This window comes from Nelusetta ayraudi, unplaced genomic scaffold (genome assembly GCF_046127955.1).
Source record: "Nelusetta ayraudi isolate G7.1 ecotype Tasmania unplaced genomic scaffold, CSIRO-AGI_Nayr_v1 ptg000027l, whole genome shotgun sequence".
In the NCBI taxonomy this organism is placed as follows: domain Eukaryota; kingdom Metazoa; phylum Chordata; class Actinopteri; order Tetraodontiformes; family Monacanthidae; genus Nelusetta; species Nelusetta ayraudi.
Genome location: NW_027466077.1, coordinates 3,800,584 through 3,820,178, shown reverse-complemented (window position 1 = coordinate 3,820,178; position 19,595 = coordinate 3,800,584). Strand labels below are relative to the sequence as shown.

Genomic DNA, 19,595 nt, shown 5'->3' with positions numbered 1-19,595 from the left:
CAGACAGTGTGTCCTCTTACAGCCAGCCAGCTGAATGCTTCCAAAAGATTGATTTTTCTCTTACAATATAACTGAAGACTTTCCGGCGTTCCGTGCCAAGTGAACTCAGGCACCTACTCTAATGTGATGATAACCTTGTGTGGCAATGCTATTGCCAGTGTTGCTCTTTGTCTTGTCGGAAGAAGAGATGAGTTGTTGTTTAAAACTGATCCGAGAATCTAATTCAGCTGGGTCCCTTCTTGGAAAAACTAATACTGTAGAACTTATCTTATTTGTCCAAGGGACACATTCAGCAGGTAAAAACATTCTGGTAGCGACTTGCAGTTGGCCTGCCTTTGCATAATCTTTATTTCCAAACGTACCATGTTCCTAAGGTTAATGCGGAAGTTGAATGCTTCTTTGTTGCTCTAGATGTGGTAATACTTATGTCAGCCACTGTCGGCATAAGTAATGTGTTGCTGTTGCTGCTGCTGCTTGTAGTGAACAACAAAGCAGATTGGACTGCCTAATAACTGTGACTGGTTATTTAAGACTTGGCCAAGCTCAGTTGAGTAAGTGTCAAAGATTTAATCCACACTGCGTGTTCTGTGTTATCGTGCTTGCTTAAAACAGGCAAAAGCCATTGAAGAAGGATTATAAATGTTGCAATGTCTTATTCCTGTGGCTTAATGTGCAAAAATATTTTAGGGGTACTGCGACTCCGAACTTCTAAACAGGTACACCACACCCAATCATTTAAAACGAAAGGGCACGCTCTTCAAGCGAGTTGGTTCTGAGAATGATTAAGAAACGCGAGTTTGCAAATTCCACAATAGATGCCTACACGCACGCAAGTGTTGGTGGGAGTAGAACATGTCCCAACATGGCTTTGACACAGCCTCATTCTCTCATATACAGCTCACGGAAAATTCTTTATCAACGCCCCATTTACCGTGCAGTAAAGCAGAAGAACCTCATAAATGGTTAATTGGGGTTTTTGATAATGTGTAAGTGGGAAATCGTTAATAATGCAGTCCGTGCATATGCCATGTGCCTCAAAAAAACAATGGAGCACATATTCCAGTTATTCACTTGATATTCAGGAATGGGTAGACAGATGACTGACACACTTTTTATGAGACTCTCCGATGTTAATCTTCATAAATTCTTTATGGTGGTTACGGCTCACTTCTTAGGGTGGGGGAGGTGATGTAGCTGGATGTCATTTCCAGCTGACAATATGTAACGCTCTCATTTTTAACTTGCATGAGATGGCTCTAAAGTCTTTTTTTTGCTCAGAGACCCAAAGGAAGCAACCTAATAAATCTTTACTTTGTTGCAGTTAAAGGCCACATGAGCTTTGTGCAGAAGGATGGAAAGAAGGAAGGAAGGAAGGATACAATGTTGTTTTTTGAGAAGTTTCATTTGATTCAGCACCGGAATCTTGCAACTAAAACCAAAGGGATCTCAACAAAGCAGCATATTTAATTCCGCCTTCTGATTAGAGCCTCCTGCAAAAAGTGATGTGGTGTCAGACTTGCCACATGTTTAGATGGGGACAAAACAAGGGTGGTGGAACAGACCCCAGGCTAGAAGTGCTAGGTGAGGTATCAGTGAAGTATCAGCATCATTAGTGTTGTAACAAAGGGCTGATTTCCATGAAGCGTTTAAGCACACACTCTCTTAAAGGTAGAATAAACAATGGAGGACAGACCGAGGCGCACACTGTTGTTCGAAAAATACTGGTGAGGCGAGTTCTGTGTAATTTGTGACCCTTACAAGGTCTAGTTCTTTGGAAAAGACAAGGAAATTAAATCAAAAACATAAACAAACACAACTGTAAAAGCAATTGTGGTACTGTGTGTATGCTTTTCAGAGGGAATTAGAACGTCAGCGCGGGAAAATGAAGTACTGTCTTCTTAACTTCGGCTAATCCAGATCAGAGAGTTCGCCTACAGATGTCTTAACTACAGCAGCTGCTGGCTAATCTAAACACACGCACGCACACGCGCGCGCGCACACACACACGCGCGCGCGCGCGGTACACACGCTACACACGCTGTGCTCCTGGCATCATAGCGACATCCAGTACAGAAAACAACAACACCATCAATCCTTGCTCTTTATCTCTCTGACAGCATTGTGAGTTGTGCAGGCCGCAGATTTTTTTTTTATTTTTTTTTATATATAAATCTTATACAGTATAACAGAATTATTTTGGTGCACATCATGGCAAACGGCTTGAGGTCTATTTTAAGGCCAATTTTTCTTCTTCAAAGCACACTGGACATGTGAAGAGCAGAAACTGAAGCTCCAGACACATTGCTTTTTTATTGCTGGATCTCCAAAACCGCCCTAAAACGCTAAACTGATTTAGTGAGGAGAAAAATAGGCACAATGCTAAAATTAGACATCTGGTTGTTCGACGCTACAAGCTCTTGTAGGGAGGAATCACAGTATCCGATCAGGAATAAGCCTCACTAATACTTCCAGTTTAAACACAGTAGAGTCCAACCTCAGATTAGCATACAGATGTGCAGGGATATTCGGGGGAAAAAAAAAAAAATCTCAGTGCTACAGTTTACACCACCAGTTAATAAGATGGCCTGAAAGAGCAGCGATAACAAAAACGACTTAAGAAGCTCCAGGTGCACAGCAGTAGTGCTGAAAACTCAATATACTGTGTTTAACCTTGGATTAAATACAGTAAGCAGCAAACTGATGAGTTGAAAAGGTCTCATCAAGATCTCTTTTATGAAAGAAGACATTCTAAACTCTTACTTTATCAAGTACTGCAAACAAAATGCGCAAAATGAGGAAACAAGCTGAAAACGCAGAAAAATTGCTGATACACTATATTTATGTTCTTCCCCAAACAAGAATTTGAATCATGAGAAGGAAAACATGGTAAAAAAATAAAGGGGAAAAGTCCCTATGTTAACTTGCAAAAACCGACTTCCTGTTTCTTTGTTTGTTTGTGTCAGAGATGAGCAGGATGATTAGCAGCAACACATGGGCAGATGGCTGTCAGGTGGAGAGGATTAGAGCAGCTCCACGTTACACTTTCACTGGTGTAATCTTTAATACTCTTACACACACAAGCACACAAACACACACAAGGAGAAGTGTTCAGCAAAACTGCATTATTATTACGAATTTACCGATGAATCCTTGTTGAAACACACAGAAGAAGCTGTTTGAAGTGTGATGCACCGCGTCAGGTGAGCAGGATTACACTCACAAGCAGGCTGTGGGTCAGTCATGCCTCTCTGGTCAGTGGACTAATTGAATAATCTGCGAGCATCTGAGAGTAATGGGATTATCCGATGGGTCAGACCCGCTCATATGTGTGTACTAAGTTATTTGACGTCCTGCAACGAGTCAAACCGCCTCTGGCGCTGATGTGCAGGGTCTGGGTTCAGCAATGTGAGCGAGTCAAAAGCAGTCGGGACAGCAGAGCAGGAGAAGGAACAGGCTGTTTGTCCATCTGACAGGGTCAAACATGCCGAGGAGGCGAGAGAAAACAAAAGCTGCAGCAAAAATCAAAAACAACTGAAAACACAATCAAATGTTCCTTTGTTATGTGACAAAATAGTACTTACGCTGTGTACCATTACAAACAGGAATAAACTGCATGCAAGCTTGACAGTACATTACAGTCACATGTCACGCCAAAAATGAATTCACTAGTATTCAGTATACAGGGATACATTATGCCTTGAATGAGATTATACGTCAGAGGGAAGATAACAACCTTGTTGGCTTAATAGAAAAATGTGATTTTGAGGAAAACATTTTTTTTTTTGGGAGAATTTACATAATCTGAATGATTCCCTTGTATTTAATTGGCTACAGCGTCCGAATGTACAAAGCCTTTTATTTTTGCATGGACATCCAGACAGATGCCAATGTGTCTAAACCTGCAGAACGGGGTCACTCTACTTTAAAGCCAAAATACTGCCACCATTATGTCATCTGGTTTTGTGCGTTATCGTCCATTTTCTGTTTCTTGCTGTTTGTGTGACTCCTTCTTGTGTTCTCCCCCAGCAAAGAACGCCGTGCCATAGCTCACCTTCCAACAGTGGCTTGACCTTGGTGCCAGGCCATGATTGGTGGACAGAGGTTCGCGCTCCGGTGGTCGTCTGCCCGCACTGCAGCAGGGCTGTTGTTTTCCCTGCTGTAAGTCAAGGAAATCGTAAAATAATGATTTAAAGGTTGAAGGATTACAGTGTGGCTTTCTATAGAATATTTTGAGTGTTTGTTTCAAAATGATGAAAGGTTTCAATGCTTTGGCTTCCGCCGTGTTGCGGCTACACACCCCAGGTGTTAGCTGTAGTTAAAAAAAGAGAAACTTTGTCAAACACTTTTCCATTAGAGGTTTTACTTCATACAAAAAATACCAGGTGTTACAAAACAGCAAAAGAAAAATAACGTGCCAGACATTCAGATAGTGCTCCGCTTGCTGTGTTTCTTCCCTTCTGACATTTAAAAGTCTGCTAAACTTTAGAACTGGTCGGTTTGTTCTGCTCCAAATAGAATCCCGGCCTTTGCCGTCGTGAAAGGGCTCCACTGTGAGAGACAGTCCCGAAATGCTTCCTCTTTCAGCGAATGTGGTCCAATTTTCCAAAAAAACAAGCTCTGAAAAACAAAGGCCTGTTGTGAGCAAGACGTCCAGAGGACACGGTGCGAAGGTTAAAAACGGGAAAGACTCAAAAACGGAAAAACGGCCACATTTGTTGATACGAGTTTGTCAAAGGAATACACAAGAGTATGTATAAAATATAGAAGGCAGAAAGTGAAAAGCAATAATAAAATATATGTTCTCTCTCGCTCTCTCTCTCTCTCTCCACTGCTTTTATCAAGTACGTTTAAAACCAAACAGACAAACATTAAGTCCATTCTACCCCCCCAGCACACACATTCAACTTTTTAGTTTTTTCCACAGCGTCCTCCTCTTCCTTATGGCTAGAGTTCAAACATGACAAAACAATGCCAACTCAAGCCATCGCCTGAGCCTTTATAAAAGGTCAAACGGGCGCCAAAGATGACCAGCGACGGGCGTCTCTGCTGTTGGACGAGTCGCATGACAGCAGCTGCAGCAGCAGCAGATGAAGAGGGTCCCGTAAGTCTGTCCGTGGCTCCTCTGTGTCTCTGAGCAGGTTTATTAAGGCAGATGCGGTGCATTAATCTGACTAATGGAGCCGTGCCGGCGTCACTGTCACACGGAGGTTATGGAGGTGGCCTGGAGAGGCTGCTTTGCTGTGGCTGTGCTGAGATTTCGGAGCCTTGCTAAACCTGCAGGGAAACCACAGCCGGCGCACACACAAATGCCGCAGATGATTTCACGTGCGCTGCAGAGCTGCCCGTGAGCTCCAATTTCTGGATTGGCTGCCAGACAAACTCTGTCCTGCGACCTCGTCTTCCTCTTCGGCACCCTCCGCTGTGCTGTTTGTGTTCCAGCCCCGGACCCTCCCGCATTTCTCTGCACACGCCACGTCAGCACAACCCCCTGTATGCCGCAGTTACTACTCCTACTTGGAAGGGTGTCAAAGGTCAAAAGGTTCTTAGAGGGAGAGACACAATGACGGCGTTTTAAACAGCTTTCTGGATCTACGCCGGGGTTTTTGCTTCGCTCCAGCCGCTTTAAATAAGAATCTGAGTTGTATATATTTTTTTTTATTTATTACTTCATTATATATTTATTTCACCTCTTATATCTTTGAAAAAAAAAATCACACATGCTATATGTGGTCCAGTTGATTCACTCTCAAGGTCCCCTTTTTCCTTGTTGTCCATTTCAGTTTAGGTGTTCTCCTTTTTGTCTGTCCATTTCTCCTTCCCTCAAGGTTGTGATCGGGAATTTTGTGCAGCATGACAGTGTCCGATGAAAGGAAATCGTTGGGGAATATACGACCCAAAAATAATCAGAAAATCTGTGTTGACTCCTCTCGTCCCACGTCTCCCTCCGCTCCGATCTGGCTCCACGCAAAACTGACCACCCAGATGCACGGCGGAGAGAGGAAGGGAGGATAAACCTACAACTCTGAGTCTAAAATCATCCTGAACAAACACCCTGGAAACTCCTCCTTGTCCTGCATGCTTCATCCTTCATCCTTCCCCCGCCCCCCACGCCCCCTCCCCCAACTCTCTCCAGTGCTATTTGCACACAAACTGGTCGACGAGCGACGTGCAGCGCTTGCACTTGACGTAGCAGCACCAGTGGAACTTGCAGTTGCAGCGCTCGTGCTTGTACGTCTTGAACTGGTCGTAGCCTCGGCCGCAGCACATGAGCTCGCAGCCGTCCATGCCCTCCGACGTCTTGTTGCAGTGGCGGCCCTGCGTGCCCAGCGAGCCCGTGCTCTCGTTGCGGTGGCAATAGTCAGGGCTCGGGTCGATGTAGACCAGGTCCTCCGAGGTCGGGGTGTTGAAGCGCTTGTCCACCAGCTCCAGCTTACCCTGGAAGGGAAAACAATAGAGGTCAGACAAAGCATTGCTTTCCAAGGGCGGCTGTGCACGAGAGGGTGAGTTGCAGACCTTGCGTCCTATGCGCATGGCGGCGGCGCTGTCGTACTTCTCCTTGAGGAACTCTCCGACTCGCCTGAAGTCGGCCAGCTGGAGCCAGCAGGTCTTCAGGCTGCAGGAACCCGACACGCCGTGACACTTGCAGGCCACATTTGCCAGGTTGTAAACCGCCTGGAGGGGGTAAAGAGGCAAAAGACACAGTGAGACGAGATGAGAAAAATCTACTTATCTGCCAAAACATGGGAATATGCATTTGAGAGAAAAGAGAGAATCCGAAGACTGCTTCTGCGTGAGCAGTTCTGTGAAGAGGCCCTGGTCTCACACACTCAAACCGATAAGCGTCTGTTGAGTAAAAGTGGGGAAGTGCTGCCATCTAGCGGTCATTATTCGGTACTACGCCAAAGATCGCTTGAACAAAAAACTAAACAAAACAAGGATTCAGATGAGTAGGTAATTAAAGGTATAAATGCAGGTAAACTTTTTGGAATATATTTGATGCTTGCCTACAGATAGTAAAAAAAATGTTATTAACAAAAAGTGTAAAAAACTAAAAACTCATTGATTTTGACAAAAATATAAGTGAATTTAGATTCAAACCTATAGTGGCTTATGCCAACATGTAAAAAGTAATAATGTTGGGAAAATAATTATAACGCAAGAAATATGTGTAGCAAAAGCATTTTGATGTAAATGACTTAAAAGAAAGAAGAAAATATTTGTTTTTTTACACAACACATTGGCAACAGCTGTCATTTGAACTCAACCAAACTTAAACAAACAGCCGAGTGCAGAACAGAAGGTGCCGGGGATGCGAAGGTTTAGATGACGATGGAATGAAACCTGTAGAATCGTGTGGCCGCAACCTGGCGTGGCGCAGCGTGGCGCGGCTCGCCGAGCTCTGCCACGGTGAAATACATTCACCAGAAATGGCCAATAAAGACGCAACAGGAAACATGAGATTTACGGCCGGGGCCAGCAGTGAACTTTAGGAGTCCTCCAGCCAGGCAGCAGTGGCACCAGGTCACATAACACTAGCCCTAAACACACACACACACACACACACACACACACACACACACACACACACACACACACACACACACACAGAATGACAACTGTGTCATCTTTGCAGCGACGACACTAAAACAGACTCTCACACATCAGCTTGACTCTATTTGCTGAATCAGACACTTTTTCCGCTCAGTGACCCCCTGCCAAACCCCCCACCCCCACCCCCCCACTGCCTGATCCCAATTACCTTCTCACCTCTGTTAACCCCTGCATCCCAAACACCCTCCCTGACCCCCCAACCTCCCACCTCCTGCTCCCGTGTCCTCTACTTTACTACCCAGCAGGCATAGCACTCGGCACCCTCCAATCGTTCCGACCCGACCCCCGTGACCCCCCCGCAGACGGAGGACGGAAGACAATGACATTTTGTTGAGGTAGACGCCTCGTTTTCAGGGGCGGGGGAGAGTTGCGGGATCTGTTTCTTCTAGATTCTTACATTTCGCACAGGTTTCGGATGGGGATGAAAAAAAAGGGAGCGCTCAAGAAGAACTTCTAAGAAAGAATTCCTGCTCCTGCGCTGAAAGGGGGAATTTCGGGATTAGTTTCATATCAACAACAGCAGGAAATCCCTAAATTTTATGGCTCCTGGCTGCTTTACGAGCCACCATGCTTTCTCAGATTCCCCACTGTGGAATTTACAAGAGGGCCAGGATCATATGAATAATAAAAACAAATGACTTGGAAATTAACTCTTTGGAGAATATTTTGGATGAAATCGGAAGCGGAGATTCGCTTGGTTAAATATCCAAAAGAAAACTTCAGAAAACAGCACGTTTAGCCGTTTAGCTGTTTTACAGCCTTCAGCAAAAAAAAAAAACTCCTGGGTTATTTGCACAATTATTATTGTGTATTGAGTGTGTATAAAGAGCTGCTTCCTGCTTTAAAATCAAACCATGCATGCACTGGATGTGCCTGTGTGTGTCCTGCATCACACTGGTAGGTCGAATGTGTTGGCAATGATTACACTGGACCTCTCTCTCTCTCTCTCTCTCTCTCTCTCTCTCTCTCTCTCTCTCTCTCTCTCTCTCTCTCTCTCTCTCTCTCTCTCTCTCTCTCTCTCTCTCTCTCTCTCTCTCTCTCTCTCTCACACACACACACACACACACACACACACGGTCAGTCATCCGTGCTGGAGACTGTGTCAGGCACAATAAGTTTTGCTCAGACGGGGTTGGGGGTTAGGAGACGTGTGTGTGTGTGTGTGTGTGTGTGTGTGTGTGTGTGTGTGTGCGCGTGTGTGTGTGTGAGAGAGAGTGTGTGTGTGGTTGTTGTAGCATAGAGGGAATAGAGAAGATAGCCCACCCTTTGTGATGGGATAAGCTAAATGAGGTGCAGAGACAAGGAGTTGCAGACTCTAAAAACCATTATTAGAACTTCGGCAACACTGTAAAACAAATGTTCTGTTGTCTGTCAGGCTCATTCTTATCTGATCAAACCTCTACATGGAATTTAAAAAAAAAAGAGGAAAATCTTGTGATACTCTTGAGTTATGACCATTCCCTGCTGCTCAACCAGAGGTTTCCAGGATCAAATAATGATTTTTTATTATTTTAGCAATATGCAGCCTGGTGTCTTGCAAAAAAGATATGGGTAGCTGGTTGCTTTGTGGATTGCCGCAAAAAGATCCTGGTGTGGGAAATCTCACAAAATCATTTAACTGAAACTAAACACAGCATTTAATCTGGATTTGTCTGTGCACGATGAGATATAAAATGCCTTATTCTATGCCAACTCCAAATAATTTGACACCAGCCTCTCCTCCTCTAAAAAATAGAACAGTGTAACCTTGCTAATAAGATGACAGCTTGACAACAGAAAACTGGTGGCTTGTTATTGTCTTGAGACCTGGAATGTTCATCTAGTTATGGTGGACAAATGCTGCCGCCCCATTTGATTTGTGAGAAACGGAGACGGTGGACCTGTGTGTGTGTGTGTGTGTGTGTGTGTGTGTGTGTGTGTGTGTGTGTGTGTGGCTCCTTTGAGAGTCGGGGGAGTGTGACGGAGGGTCCATCCCTCACCCGGCGCTTCTGTCTCCAGACACTTGTACACACAGACGGCCGGGTTCTGCCGCCTCACACACAAATCAAATGGAGGCCAGTGAGCGAGCGCAAGTGTGCGCACCCCCCACCCCTGACACACACACACACACACATACACTCACACACTCACACACACACACACACACACACACACAGAGCGAGCGGCACGCCCCTGTCACCTCCACAAAAGCCCCGCGGTTTGCCTCGCTCAGCCAGGCGAGACAAATCCCGCTCCGGACAAACTGGCGTGTCGGCCAAAGAAAGAAAGAGAGAAGGAGGGAGGAAGGAGAGACGTCGGGATGGAGAGGAAGAGAGGAGCTGACTCCTTCTCTCCTCTTTTTCAGCGCTTCCTCCTCCCCTCTTCCGTTCCGATGCGCGGACAACAATAAAAAACCAGGGATCAAACAAGAGGAAGGAGGAAAAGTCATTCCCCGGAGTGTGTATGTTGTCGAGGAACCACTTCTGTGTGTGTGTGTGTATGTGTGTGTGTGAGGCTGTGGCAGTAGATCTGTCTCTCTCATACACTCTCCTACAGCCCCAAAGGGACCGTCGGCAGAAACACAACCTCACCAGACTCTCACCTCTGACCCCACGAGACGCATGCACAAAACCAGGCCCACTGTCTCTCACACAAATCAAATGACATACACACACACACACACATGCTCGCACAGGCGGGCGCACACACACTCACACAGCGTCTCTGTCTTACAAACAACTTTAACAAAGTTCCTCTAAGAGAAGATAAACACATTCCCCCTGATCTGCCGCGTGCCGGCGCGGGCAAATGGAGCTTTTACGAGTGCATGTGTGCGCGCGTGTGCAAAGTTGAAGGTGAAAGGTTCTCTTTGAGTGCATTTATTGCCACGTCCGTCTCGCACCCAACACATTTTGCTCTTAAACTCTTGTTTTAATCTTTAAAAAAGGGGGGACAGTCCAAACCATTAAATGTCAACAATGCTGAGATCCACGAACACGCAAGCACATGAGAGTGTGTGTATCGCGTGTGTGTGTGTGAGTGTGTGTGTGTTGAGGTGCCCCCCCCCGCCCCGATGGCTTGGCCCAACCTGGCTGAAGTTACTGGTGTGTATGTGCAAGTCATTTATTGAGAGGGCCCAAATGGTATAACTGCGAACACCCTCGGAGTCTGTCGAGGGCGCTGGGTCAGTGCACATTCCAGTGCCGTCACACACACACACACACACACACACACACACACACACACACACACACACACACACACACACACACACACACACACGCACGCACACGCGCTGCAGTGTGCTCCCTACTACTTAAGACAGAACAAGGTCCTGGGCCGAGCTGATGCCAGGAAGTATCCAGTACCTGTCGTCCCGCCTCGTTGTTCTGCAGGTTCATCAGCACCCGGGCGTGCTCCTGGGAGCCCCGCGGGTAGTTCTTCTCCCTCTCGCGGGCGTCCACGAACTCGCGGGCGAAGCGGTAGCCGTAGTAGACGTTGTCCCCGCAGCCGCCCCACAGCCAGTCGCGTGGCAGGTCGCGGGGCCGGGCGGCGCGGCTACAGCCGCAGGTGGACAGCTCGCCCTCACGGCACGCCCGGCTGATGGCGTTGACCACGCCGGCGGCGCTGATGGAGTAGGTGAAAGCCGTTTCCCGGGATCCTGACGGAGACACAAAGATTCAAGCCTCTTCTGTTTTGCACTTGCGTCGGAGTATCAGGATGCGGTAACAGGTTCTGTCCCAATTTTTTTTTTGTTGGGGGGGGGGGGACGAGGGGGATTTATGAGTTCATTGACTAACAGGAAACATGGGAAGGTGCTCAGGTTAAACACCCCCCACCCCAACACCCCACACCCACCTGACGACAATAGACAATGGATGTGAATTGTACACCAGGCTATTCATGCGTAGGAGTTGAACAGTTATTCACAACATATTTCTGTGCTTCAAACAAACATCAAGTCATCAAATTATTTACTCTTTGAAGTTGTTTGTTGCTTTTGGTTCAGCTATTATTATTATTATATTTCCTGCCACTCACTAATTACAAGAACTTTAACCTCATTATTCCACTCAAACAGCCAAGGTAGCCTAAACTCTGATTTACGATGGAAAAAAACGGAATATCGAGGTGGGAAACCAAATATTTTAAATGTCTCAACAATGAGTTCATATTAAGGATTCCTGTTGATTCTCTGTTGTGCACGGCAGGAATACGCGACGCGAACAGTTTTGCTCACTGCGCTAATACGCAAGGTGTCAGGGGACAAAAGATGAGGCCGACAGTCGGACAGGTAGGAGGCTGAGGGCTCTGAAGCCGTGCATTTACATGAGAACAGCGCAGTGACGTGGTATTTCTGGTTGAAGCTACACGCACAAAGAGCTCTGTTAAGTTTCATTAGATTGAAATTCGGTGTCTGAAAAGGGGAAACTCAAATGCCTTTGTGCCTGGATGATGTTTTTGAATGTGCTGTTCTAGAGTGTTGCTGCAGTGTTAGTTGGATCACTGAACGAAGCCTACAGTGTTTTTGCTTCTGGAACTTACAAGTTCCACAGCACCGGTGTGTTAGTGTGAGATTTATAATGCATCATGTGGTTTTACATGTGCTGTTTGCATTTGTCAGACATTGTTAATACAACCTGTCTCCGGAAAGATTAACTTTTCATTAGAGTAATTTTTAGATTTACAACCTTGGAGGTTTTTTTCCCCTCTCCCCTCCCTCTTCTGTACCACGGTTCACATAACTTAGGAGTATTTTCTCCATAAAGGGAATTCCTTCAGGTTAAATATGCCAAAAAGCAACAAATTTGGGGATTGATGCAGCATTTTTTTTTTTTTATGAAATTAATCACACCGGAAAAAAGCAGAATGTTGAAATACACGTTGCACAAAACATTACAGAGTGATTATCTCAGATATCCAACGACATTTAAGGGGGGGAAAAAACCCCAACTTGTTCGGTTTGCAGGGGGATCGAGGCTTGGAATCAACACCAAGCAGCCAGCCAGACAGACAGGTATTCATGCAGAGCGCGGCAGCTCCTCTTTCGGGTTTGTAAGAGCATTTCTTCCAGCGCATTATGCAGCAGCATAAAGCCATCGAGGGGCCGCGCAGGTTTATGAGAGCGCCGAGGCCCCCCGACTTCAAATAGCAGGTCCGGATCTGCCGGCTCCGTGTCAGCTCATCGGCGCATTTCAAAAGAGAGGGGGGGTCGCGGTGACAATGGAGCAAGTCACACCTCCGTCTAAAAAACGTGGACATTGACTGACTGTCAATAAGGAGGCTGCCGGAGAGGGACGGAGACAGGGGGCAGAGCCGCAAACACCTCGGCCGACTGCCCGCAGCGGATTTGACACGTACTTGTTGATGGGAGTTTTCCCACATCGCCTGCTGGGAATTAGACGCCCGCGGTACTGATCCAAGGGGGCCCGGGGCTGATGCCACACACCGGCGCTGGCAACGGTGCGCGGAATATAAAAATACCCATGTGGGTTCGAGCGGCTGCGTGTTGGGCGTCCGCCTGATTGGAGAACTTAACCGCAGATAGACTCATTATATTTAGGACCAAGCGCAATATGTCGTCATAATGTATTGATACGATGTAACCTGAAGAAAAACAAACAAAACAAACGCATTTTGCATTGATTTTTCGAACTAAACAAGTAAGTAAGACAGAGCCTCCCTGTTTTTGTTTTTTTGTTTTTTGTATATTATCGAAGTTTAGCACAAAAATATAGATTTTTTTTCCAAGTCAAAAAGAGTGAAAAAGGAAGACGTTATTTTTTTCGGAGTCTGTCTGAGAAAACAAACAGCAGGCTAATCTGCTTGAAATCCTCAAACCATTGTGCAAAAAATAAGAATTCTCTAAAAGCTGCACAGCATGTTGACTGACATTTTTGTGTTATCATTCTATTGGGACACACACACAAAAGTCACAATCACATTATAACTGCATTTTTGTGTCCTATTTGAACATCAGATAATGATAATTTAGCAGAAAAGCACGTTTTTTTTGGTATTGTCATGAAACTTTCAGATCGTCACCTCAGAATGTTGTCAAGACATCCATGGTCAATAAAACCAGTGATGTGTGTGCTGTTCCTGATTTCCCACTATAAAGCAAACAAATAAAATAAATAAAATAAAACTCACCAATCTGCATGACTCGCCCGAACACAGATGAATTGTCCACAGTGCTGCAGTTCCACCTCCTGTTCCTGAACTGATACTGACACTCCTTGATGCCCGTCTTGGCTCCGTCTCCGATGTACATCATGTGGTCCTGGTAGAGCTGGCACAGCTTCCTCTGGCCCTGTGGTAGGGATTAGCACAGCTTAGCACATTAAGTGGATTCATGCTTTAATAGCCCCCGGCGTGGGCGGAAAAAGCCCACTGCATCGTTTGTTACCACTTATCAAAGCACATTAAAAGGAGCTGCTGCTGGGAAGATGGTACCTGATGATGATGATGTGGCAGAGCAGCTATTAAAAAGTCAGAGGAATAAGCTGCAGAGTCACTGCTGCCGGGCTGTGAGAGTGGCGAAAGAGCAAAGCAAGGCAGACCGGAACTCACCTGAGAGAGGCCAGACAGCTGACTGCAGAGGGGTTGAGCGCCGATGATGTACATCTCCGGCCGCTGGATCGGGGTCAGAGCGAGTGACCTGAGAGAGGGAGGCCGTGTTCAGTGCAAATTCAAAACAGAAAACCCCGCGGAGTTGCAGGATTTAAGTGATCTATGAGGGAAAGCCAGTTCTCCAGGGGGGTTGGGCGTGTGAAGTTCAGGCACGAGTTTCTTCACTTAATGAGTTTCTCATCCTCATGTCAGAAAACAGCGACGGCATCACACAAAGAAAAAGAAGTAGCAGATTTGAAATATTTTCTATTAAAAAACACCAAAGTTATCGACCTGAATCTAAGGGGGTCCACTGGTGGGGGGAGGGGGGGGGGGGTCGGCTGAGCTGCACATACACTCTAGTACCACAAACGGGGTAAGCAGGCAGCGCTGTTGCCTTGGTTATTTTGTAAGTCAAGAACAAGTGTGGCTAATTGACGAGCTATGGGCGCAGCAGCAGGCCGCCATGCCGTGCCATTTGGGACCAAGCCAGGGTAAATATTGTGACAGAGCCTTCACATTTGTTCCATTCCCCCGTTTAGAGCTCGACCACACGACAGAAACCTCACCCCCCCAAAAAACACATACACATGGAGAGAAGAACAGACACACAAAGCAGCACAAAGACGTCTTAAAAGTTGTCAGGCTACATTGCGCAAAACGTTCACGTTAAAGGTGATGCTGGAGAAGAAACAAAGTGGGAACATTTAGAAGCGCGCTCGAAAAACAAAGACGAACAACATAAAACAAAAACAAAAACAAAAACAAAAACAAAAACACGAAACTCCCCACCGCCATAGCGGATCTCAGCCAGCCAGCCAGCGCGTCATCCAACACAACTCGTGATTTAAATGAGCTCCGATTGTCGAACTATACTCACAGCCACGAGTTGGCATCGACCAACAGCACTTGGGAGCTGCAGGCCAAGAAGGCTGCCACCAGCAGGGCCTGGCGCACATCGCCGCTCCGCCTTCTCCGGTCAGCCCTGGTGTCCATGGTCCGCTGCTGCCGCGTCACAGCCACACAGCCGGTGCTGGAGGAAGACATGGATAAAAAAAAAAAAAAAAAGGGTCCAGCTGGGTCTTTTCTGATCGAGATAAGCTGCGTCGCTGCAGAGAGTTCAATAGAAGTCCCGGAGTTCTCCTTTACAAACAGTCCACTTGTCGTTCACGCTCTGTGCTCTTCTCTGGCTAAGACAGCCATTACAATAAGTGCAATAAAGTCACCAAAATGTTTGAAATCCTTCAATTGGATTCGATTTGATGCAGTGGATTTAGAGCATTGCTTCTCAAGAATGCGGGAATCCACCGTCCCGTTAAGAGCTTCAATTAAAAAGAAAAAAAATCTTGCGTAAAAGTTTGGCGAACGTTTTACGCGCAGTGCGAAGCGAGGAGTGCGTCCAAAACTTTTGCAGCAGCCACAACGCAGGTGGAGCAATGCTTGAAGGCGGGTGCGAAGAGGCTTCGGTGTTGACCTGATGGGGAGATTTAACAAGCAGATTCACAGCTAATGAAGCGGCAAAGCGGCTCTCCCCTTCCTGTCCCTTCCTCTCCCCTCACAGCCACTCCACTTCTCTCCTCACCTCTCCCCCTTTTGGTCTGCTCTCCTCCTCCTCCTCCTCTTATCCAACCCCCCAATCCTACACCTCCTACCCGAAACCCCTCCTGCCTCGCTCTATCCGTGGCATCCGTGTATTGCGCGCATGTGCTTGCGCAAAGCTCCCCAAACGTCAGACGCAGTCCACACTCCGCGCCTGAGTGAACAAAGGCACCTGTGATGATGCATTGAGAGGGTTTTTGCATGCAAATTGACTTGAAACCTGCACGGGGTTGTGTATTATATCTTTTTTCACCTACTTGCACTCTTACCTTTTTAGCCACAACTCCCCTGGCGATTTAATAATCCCTTCTTAGCCAAAGCGAATCAATCTCATGTATGTGAGTGATTGCACGGTGGAGGGACAACTCAGGCTCGCACGCCAGAAAGTAAAAAAAAGAAAAAAGTTTAAGTTCACGTGCGTCAAATTCCTGTAAATAGCCCAAGTGAAAAATGTCTTTGAGAACAAGGTGAGTGGCCCAGAATCCTCTAATCCCCTCCTCTTTGGTCTGCCGAAATAAAAGATAAAACACGACCCCCACCTCCCACACACCCCTGTGCACATAGCCCACATTCTAGCCCACCGTACGGGCCGAGGGGGTGAGTGAGCTGGAGGGAGCTCTCCTTGATTCATATCCCGGTCAAAGGCAGACTACGACCCCGAGGAGAAAGAAGCAGCCGTCTTTTCATCGGTCCAAAGAGGAGCAACCAGAGATTAAAGCTGAAAAAACTGCTGGAAATATTTCAATTTGGGAAGGAAAAAACGACAACATTTGTTTAACCCATGTTCCAAACAGTACGCATAAAACCATTAATGCCTTTCAAGTTCACGAATCACTTACGGCATTATCCCCCCACTTTCACTCCATGTTTGGCGTGCGTGAAAGGCCAATTAAAAAGTGTGGCTCAAAAGACAATAGAATTAGTTAAATCCGAGGAGCATTACATCGTGTTAAGTGGCCAAAGTGAGATTCAAGAGTGCGCGATCTGTTGAATTGTGTGTGTTATCTTCACATGAATGTTTGTTTCTAGCACTTTTTTTTTGTTTGTTTTTTTTTGCAGAATTTCTGGTCTTTCTCCCCAGTTAAGAATCGGATGTCCCTCTGCTCTACATGATAATAGCGATGCAATGTGAAGCATAGCTTTCATCTCTGGGGGAAGAGGTGGGAGTCAAAACTTCCTCTCTCTCTCTCTCTCTCTCTCACACACACACACACACACACACACACACACACACACACACACACACACACACACACACAAGTGATCCAACAGGCTGCCTTCAATATACATCTGATTGATATTCCGTTAAGGGCGGGTGTTTGGTCAAAGTCAGGTATAGCGACTGAATCAACAACGACACAAAGACATGTCGGGAGACTCAAAGGTCAAAACAGAAAAACAAAAAACAAAAAAGAAAACAAAAAACGCGACGGCACTGAAACTGGCAGCTCGGAATGCGACCCCGAGGCTCAGCAGCTCAGTCACCCCCCTCCTCTGATTCCCGTCTTGTTTCTTCAGTCACCATCTGTGACGAGACTCCGGGGGAAGATGAAGGAGGTTGCAACAGCACCCTCTAGTGGTGAAATGGTTTTACACAGACGTCGAGTCACTCATTCATTGATTCCTGTGCTGCAGCAGCTGTGACAGAAAGGTTTATTAACAAAACAGACTTCAACATGTATATTAACACAATCGATGCCAAAACGCAAAAATGATAATAAATACCAAAATATGTTTGCATAATAAATGTACTAGTTTTGTAATCTTGGTGTAAAAGTGATGACGATGATGATGAAGAAGGTTGTTTGTCTTTCTATGTGGCCCTGTGATGAATTGTCGACTTGTACAGCGTGCACCCCATGACAGCTGAGATAGGCTCCAGCAGACCCCTGCTACCCTGAGTGCATTACACATCATCATCATCATCATCATCATCATCATCACCCATCCATCCATCCATTTTCTAAACCCACTTGGGGTCATTACTTTTCTATACATTTTCTAATATAGAAAATGGATGGATGATGTGTAATGAATTGTTGAACAGCTGTATCCAGTGTTGGCAAGTAATCTATTACTGAGTAATCTACCACTGTAATTAAACTTTTTAGTCACAGAGTAATGTAATGGGATTACTGTGGCAAAACTGGTAATTATATCACGATTACTTTAACACATAACGATTCCGTTGCTTTTCTGAAATATTTTGCAAGCTAAAAATACTCATTAACCACAAAATGTCTGAAATTTAGAAAAAACAACCAAAAACAATTACGTTACAGATTGATGATGCAGCCGTGCATGCAACGTCATGGATATGCGATTACGTGCAGGAAACAAGTCGTTGTCAACGTTACTTTATATTTTCTAACTAAAGTAATTAGTAATTGATTACTTATGAAACAAAGTGGTTAAAGAAGTAATTAGATTACTTTTAAAGGAGTAATCAGTACTGGGACTACTTTTCTGGAGTAATCCCAACAACACTGACTGTAACTGCAGAAAATTGTAGACCTGCAATTTTGAAATCTAACCAGCCAATGAGGAATGAGCATTAAGAGAGTGCCTGACATCAGATATAAAGAAACTGAATCAAATTAGTACGTTGCAAAATCAGTCAGCCATCTTTCCAGCAATTTACCTCGTCTTTAATGGGGATACAGCAACAAAATAGAACAAGATGGATTTGACTGCCACCTTTTCATCCAGGTCAGGCTAGCCTGCCTCAAATAACTGCATTTCACGTGTATTAAAACATAACCACAAATAGAAACCACGTCCTCTGAATACTGATGGTGCGTTCAAGGGAGACGTGTGACGCCGTGTGACGCCGTGTGAGCACAGTTTGGCACTGAAGGAGGCGCTGCGCTGTTTTCCAGTCTGGCAGCTTGTGATGTGCTGTTGAAACCACAAGGAGGAGTAGTCGAGCTGCAGCCTGCTTCTTTCTAGCCTGAAGCGATGGAGGTGAGGAGGTGAAGAGGAAGGGAAGGGAGGATGTCTCGGAGGAAGGGAGGGTGAGGGAGGTAGAGAGAGGGTGAGGAAGAGTGAGGGAGGGGGCACTGACACAAAACTTGGCTGGAGCGGGCTGATGAAAGAAAGACATAGGAGGGAGAACATAGTGGGTGAAAGGAAGAGGGAGTGACCAAGTAATGGATACACACACACACACACACACACACACACACACACACACACACAAACACACACACACAGGCAGCAGGCAGAGATCGGGGAGCGAGAGAGGACATGTCCCTGGAGGATATGAGCAATAGCCATGCAACAGGGAGCAACGCCTGAGAAAAGTCGGCAGCTCCTCTCTGGATTAACAGCAGCCTCACCCCACCCCCTCTCCCCCACCACCCACCCCACCTCACCCCACCCCTCTCCCATTGCCCGCAGTGCCAGACGTGCAGCGCCAGCTCCGTCCTGCCGGGAAACCAGCTGCAGCCTGGCAGCTAAGTCCGCCGAGCTTCACCCCACCGGAGGCGGGAGGCTGCAGGCTGGAGGCTGGAGGCTGTGCCAGACTGAGCCCAAATCCCAACTTTTAGAGCTGATTGTCCGAGATGACTCGAAAAAATGTCGAGAAATCAGGTCGAAACGGAATTTCAATCTTGAAAAAAGAAAAGAAAAGAAAAGCCACCTTTCACAGTTCATTTATATTTGACAAAATGTTGTTTGTGCTTTCTTAACAAAGTGTGCATCTTGCCGTTTGAAGAAGTCAATGAGGAAGAAGTGGACAGGCTGTCCACTGACATTTGCGACAGCGTCATCCATGCACGCTGCATCATGAGGGG

General features: G+C 46.2%; 1 protein-coding gene across 2 annotated transcripts in view; it reads right to left on the bottom strand.

Moving 5' to 3' along the window:
* Positions 1 to 4,340: 4,340 nt before the first annotated feature.
* wnt5b (wingless-type MMTV integration site family, member 5b) overlaps positions 4,341 to 19,595 on the bottom strand; it is a 60,842-nt gene continuing 45,587 nt past the window's right edge. Inside the window, exons 3-8 of one of the 2 annotated variants that reach the window (XM_076030179.1) lie at positions 15,083 to 15,235; positions 14,164 to 14,251; positions 13,744 to 13,903; positions 10,959 to 11,251; positions 6,514 to 6,672; positions 4,341 to 6,435 (exon numbers count right to left, since the gene is read on the bottom strand). In XM_076030179.1, coding sequence (XP_075886294.1) covers positions 6,136 to 6,435; positions 6,514 to 6,672; positions 10,959 to 11,251; positions 13,744 to 13,903; positions 14,164 to 14,251; positions 15,083 to 15,198 — 1,116 coding nt within the window. In that variant the 5' untranslated portion in view covers positions 15,199 to 15,235 and the 3' untranslated portion in view covers positions 4,341 to 6,135. Of the gene's footprint in view, positions 6,436 to 6,513; positions 6,673 to 10,958; positions 11,252 to 13,743; positions 13,904 to 14,163; positions 14,252 to 15,082; positions 16,963 to 19,595 lie in introns of those variants that run through there. The other variant, XM_076030178.1, reaches the window with a different exon arrangement.